General features: G+C 37.6%; 3 protein-coding genes across 3 annotated transcripts; 2 read left to right on the top strand and 1 right to left on the bottom strand.

Moving 5' to 3' along the window:
* NESG_02464 (uncharacterized protein) lies at positions 1-1,223 on the bottom strand (the record flags this gene model as incomplete). Its single annotated transcript, XM_053050068.1, has 1 exon — positions 1-1,223. A coding segment is annotated over one exon (1,223 nt), but the record flags the coding sequence as incomplete, so codon positions are not given.
* Positions 1,224-2,665: 1,442 nt separating this feature from the next.
* Positions 2,666-4,831, top strand: NESG_02463 (uncharacterized protein; the record flags this gene model as incomplete). Its single annotated transcript, XM_053050067.1, has 1 exon — positions 2,666-4,831. One exon carries the CDS (start codon positions 2,666-2,668, stop codon positions 4,829-4,831), a length of 2,166 nt encoding a protein of 721 aa, XP_052903649.1.
* An 880-nt stretch (positions 4,832-5,711) lies between these two features.
* NESG_02462 (uncharacterized protein) lies at positions 5,712-5,925 on the top strand (the record flags this gene model as incomplete). The annotated part of the gene is made up of 1 exon (XM_053050066.1): positions 5,712-5,925. A coding segment is annotated over one exon (214 nt), but the record flags the coding sequence as incomplete, so codon positions are not given.

Below are 5,925 nucleotides of genomic sequence, written 5' to 3'. Positions count from 1 at the left end.
TCTGCTGGGTCATATGCCAAGCAGCAGAAAAGAGAAAGAATCATACACTCCACACAGTTGCTGTAGTCTTTCGAATGGTTAGTAGAAAAGGTGTTTGTTTTTCGGCTGTACCTAGGAACAGATGTGTATCTAGGAAGCTGCGTGCTGTCTGCAAATGGGAAGACCGGTTTTGTATTTAAAATCTCTTGAGCTTTCTTCATTAATGACATGCAGTCTGTGCCTGTTTCTGTACTGGCAGGTTTAAAAAGCCTGTCGTATACAGAGTCACCTTTACTTGGTGCTTCTGTCTTTGGTGCATACTTCTCTGTCATAGTGTGCACTGCCTGTATAAACTCAATTGCATGCTGTGCTGTCTCTATGAACCCGAATATGTATGACTGTATCAGGAACTTTGGACTGTCTAAGAACTTTCCAGACATAATCTCCTCTTTCGTACACTTGTCCTCCATTATACTAAGCACTTCATGTTTGCTTGCATTCTTCTGGAAGAAGCTGATTATTGTAATAAACTTCTCCTGTTTGAGTTTTTCGACTTCACCAGTTTTAGCACATAGCCGCTCGATCACAGTGGGCACTTCAAAGTATATTCCCTTTTCTTTGTCCGCCTCATATACCTTTAGTGCAGACTGAGTGAATTCAATGGGAATATCTACCCCCTCTGAGAAAAGAAGCAGCATGGCCAGAATTTGCAGCGCATGCTTCTCTGTTTTCTCAGCCCGAAGAGCCCGAATGAAGGACCGGCTTACTCGCGTCTCTATTGATATGTCACCCGTTGGCGATGGAAACAGCTCAATAAGGTAATTGTGGTACTGCTCATTGTACACATCCATTTCACTATCGGATAGTGCTTTGTACGCCATGTCCATCCTTCTATTTCGAGTGTATGTATATTCTAGATCTCCCTTATGTCTACAGTGCTCTAAATTGTACTCTGTATTAATCTGCGGAGCAAAGAATCTTTTGTTGTACATGCACTCCATCTTCTGGTAGATGTATCCCCGCAGAAAGTTTAGAGGCCCCTCTGGGTTTATCTTCACCGGTGAAGAATCTGCTGCTATTTCAAACTGCAGAGTGGTCTCTATTTCGTCCAATGTCATGTTCGCTCTGTGTATGTTTATTAGTAGAATGCTGACTAAGACAGCTGTCTTAATCCAAATAACGGAAGGATGTATTTTAATTAAATAAGGCTGGTTTTCTCTCCTCAAAGTGTTAGACTTGGCCATGCAAACTAAAAAAATATTTCTTGTTCTCTATTTATAGACCTCCTCCAATAGCTATATTTTATGGAGATAATTAGATATTCTCTTACCAGCTAATAAAGGGTCCTATAGTCTGGGCTAGTCTAGCTGGCGCGTAAACAGGTATATCTTGTAGCGTGTTTGCCTACAGTCAAACCTCGAAAGGCAGTGTCCAACACTAATCTACATTGCTAGCCCAGATAAAGGGTTTTATGTCCTATAGGCAAGGAAACCCAATAGTGCACACGAATAGAGTGTCTTTATGTATTTGTATAGTGCAGAAGGAAAGCTAATATACTATGCATATACGAGTGTATGTCTAGCTGTCAATAAATGCTTGTTTCGTTCTCTATTTGTCTGTAGGATGTTGCTCTCTTTGTCTCCCTCTTATTTCTCTCTTTATATCTGACTAGTGATGGTTCTCTGGAATGTGCTACTTTTCTTCTTTTCCCTGTCTCTAGTGCTTTATTTCTATTTTTATAACTATGTAAAATAAATTGCTTCAGAGGGCTGTGTGTATACTTTATTTTCCAATATATAAAAGAATAAAAATACAAGAAGGACACTGGAAAGAGAAGAAAAAGACAAAGTAGACAAATGCACAGAAATAAAAGAATAGACAGATAAATAGAGAGTATGGATGTATTAATAGGTATATACACTGATAGACCAATAGAAGGTCTATTAAGTGAATATAGAGACATAGTACAGTGTATAGCAGATAAACTAGCCAGAAAGTGCAGTTAGACCATAAAGGAGCATATGTCTATGACTGAATGGTCTGTTGTATGTGAGTGCATCTACTGGCATTTGACCAGCAAGCATGTTCAGCTGGCAGAGCACAGGGAGAACACAGCCAGCCACAAAACAGCCCAGAAAGAGCAGGCCACTCAGGCACAAATAGGCAGACGCTTTAGTGGCACATTGCTGGCTTGGAAAAGGGATTTGTGCCCTCAAGGCAGGGATAACAACAAGCAAACGCGTGAATATATACGTGTGTAAGACTAGTTAAATTTTATTATATTTTGTTGCAGAAATGCACTCGATATAGCTCGAATTCTCTTCTGTGGGATTTACTAAACAAATTACTGCAAAAATATTTGAAGGTTGCAGTGTTAAAATATGAACATGAAAGGAAAAATACATGTGTTGGTTTTCCTTGCCTTGCGCGCATGAAACTCTTTACCTGGGTTAGCAATGTAGAAAGTATGGGTTGGCTATTGCCTTCTGGGCTTTGGTTAAAGGCTAATACTATATAAGAACCTCTGCTTGTTTTATTTGGCTGCAATCAAGTGATTGAGTAGGTAATATATATTGCCACTTGCCATACGTATCTAATAAGATTCTACTTTCATGGCGTCAATTTGATAGACTTCTCTTTGAGGCCTATAAATAGGCGACGAGAAATAAAATATATCCACATTTGTATGAACAAGTCTAACACTTCAGAGAGAAGAAATCAGCTACATAAATATTTATACAAAAGAAAGAACAGACAGATACCTATCAGTCTACTAGCAAAGGTGCTTCTTATATGCATGCTTTTATCTATGCAGAATGTCTTAGGGTTATTAAGCGAAGAGGACATGAATACAGTGATAAGAGTATTATTAAGTGGAACAAAAGGTAAGGTGAGCATTAAAATAGGTGGGAATATTAGCCCAATTATTCTATATGCATATGGAAAGGTTGATATTCTTTACAATAATCGATTTACTGATTTATACATAAAAAAATATTATTTTACATCACCGAATAAAGGTCTTTTCTGGATAAGAGATTCAACAAACGACATAGCTAGAGAAGAGGATTCAGAGGGAAATAGGCTCCCGAATAGAGTTGTAGACCACTACAATGCACTGATTAACATGTTCCCTTCCCCATATGAAAAAATAAGCATCTATCCGAAAGAAGGCTGCAAAGACTCTTTCACTTCTTTCTTGAAGAGTGACCCTGTCAAGGAATATGCGCATAACATCCTTGCAATACTTTTTCTGCGGGCAGAGGGAGTGCCTGTGCCGCTGATAATTGAGGACGAGGAAAGCGCATGCCCAAGACTTACATGGACAGATGAGTTCAATCCAGAGCAATCCTTCAGTGTTCCCATATGCATTGCTAGTGCAGAAGAGCAGGAAAGCAGTGACTCTAATGAAGAAGCAAATATAAAAAAAAGTAGCAGTAAAATAGTGCAGACTATTAAGTACTTCCTTAATGCAGAGTCCTGCCAGGAGCTTGAAGAGAGTATAGCGCTGAAGGAATCTGCCGAGAAAGAAGTTTATTGGAAGAATGAGTTTACTAAGACCCCAACATGGCTTATACAGTCATACATATACTACTATCTGGAAACTATAGATGATATAGATAAACTCTACTATAATATAATCAAAAAATTGGTGTTTTGTAAGAATAAGTATCCACTTGGTAGTAATTATAGAAATATTGCACAGAAGATCCGTAATAAATTATTTGCATTGTATACCCCGAATCCAAAGGCATTAAAGTGGTGGAGGAAGATAAAAGAGTTTGAAGGTATGGCTGAAGCTAGTAAAAAAATCCGACTACTTCCCTTTGCAGATAATAGCCTGCTCCCTACCAAAATAACAGTTGGAGCAAATACCCAAGGGAGTGTACAGCCAGAAGAATGGCTAATTTCAAGTGACATAGAGTCTGTGCTGCTTACTTTATTATGCTGCATTGCATATGACCCGAAGACAGATAAATACAATTTTGACCATCTTCCATACATGTCAAAGGAAGTGAAGAGTCTGTTTGCCATGCCATCTAAAAACGCGAGTACCTCTAGCGATTCATCCGAAACAAGTGGAAATCCAGATATAAACAACCCACCAAGCAGTAATACGCCTGTCATTCAGGTAGGGCAGAAAATACCACAAGAGGTTCAGAAAAAATGGAGTAAAATAATTAAGAACTTGGTGAAGCGCAATACATACATAAGTTACACAACACTAGAGAATAATAAGCGTGTGATTGAACCAGATATTTTAAATATTCTCATAATAATGATAAAAGTTACAGGACTGGACTGCAGTAAATATATAGAGCAAATACACGAGTACAGAGAAAGACTACAAGATCGAGAGCAGATGGATGGATCTTTCGGAATAACCTGTTTTACAAAAGGAATTGCAGAGTATGCAGAAGTAATATTTTTTCATATGACAAGAGAATTCTTAAAGAATAAAACACTTGCAGATGTATTCTCAATATCTTCTACATCTTCTAATGATAAGAGAATAATGCTTGTGAACTTTGTGGATTATAGTATTCAGATAGTGAATAATAAAAACTATTTGACTGGAAGTATAGTGATCCACTATGTAACAAAATGCAGGAATCAGTCGATAGTTATTCGTTTTGTGACACCAGAAAAAGTTCATTTAGGAATTCGTAAGTGTGCTGTAAATTCGGGTTGTTCTAAGTTACAGATAGAAATACCCAAGATTCCAATAGACAGCTATATTCTGCATGTTCTTTCTGAATATGTAAAAACCATAAACCCACCCGAACCCAGTGATATAACCCGAAAGTTTCAAGCACTCCAAATGCCCAGAATGCTGCCTCGAACACCCTAAGTTCTAGTAAATATTTTACAATGGTCTTGCTCTTAGACAGTAGGTGAACTGCCAGAAGACTTAACTTGGAAGGGCTCGGATACTCAAAGAATAGCTCATAGATTGTCCATATAACTCTATACGCACAATTCAACTCTCAGCAGCCTTCTGACTGCTATCCAAGTGTTTGCTGTTTGATAGCTGCTTTACTGAAGTTTTGCTAGTGTTATAGCTAACTCTTCACTAACCAGAAAATAATTTATTTTGCTAGTATTGGTTTTGTAGGAAATTATTTCTGTGCTTAAATAGAGCTTTATGGAGAAGAGACAGTTGTCTTTTTTCTTTTACTCTATCTAGTTTGCAGAGAATTCTCTGAAATTTCCCAAGAGCGCAAGATTATTAGTAGGAAGGATATTCAATAAATATACTTTACTTTAAAGCATTCTAAATGCAACAGTTGTGTGTTGCTAATGCAAGAAAGTCTATTAAGTGAATATATAGACATAGTACAGTGTATAACAGATACACTAGCTAGAAAGTGCAGTTAGCACATAGAGAATGTTTCTGTCTATGACTCAGATGGTCTGTTGTATGATGGCAGACTCAGAAATAGAGCCATCCAAGACAGAAAAGTCACAACTATCCAAGTATGCATGCAGTAGAGTGGAAAGAGAGTGGATATGCGCAAATACAAGAGGTATCCAGCAGAATACCCTCAGTATAACACACTCTGCACACTCTTCTGTGTATATCCTGCAGTAGTGATCTTGACTCAAATTGTTAAATACTAATATGCTTTATACAAGTATATAGAGAAGTAGCAGAGTATTAATATAAATATAAAAATAAAAATGATCTTTAGATATACAATATATTCGGGTGCAAAAATGCAATAAATAGAATGAGAGTGGATTCTAAAGAAGAGATAACCCAAATATGGCAGTACCCGAATATCATACGGTTATTATTCAGTGTTCTCTGCGGGATGGCAGTATATTCATTAATAGAGTATCTATGGGAGGCATTTCATCAAAGATACCCTGGCATACCCACTGCAATAAAGACAGGCACTAAGGCAAAAAGTGCAGAAAAGGAAGAAGTGTCTAATGATAGCC

This window comes from Nematocida ausubeli (genome assembly GCF_000738915.1).
Source record: "Nematocida ausubeli strain ERTm6 chromosome Unknown supercont2.8, whole genome shotgun sequence".
NCBI lineage: Eukaryota > Fungi > Microsporidia > Nematocida > Nematocida ausubeli.
Note: the sequence above shows the minus strand (reverse complement) of the source record. Positions and strands in the feature narration are given on the sequence as shown.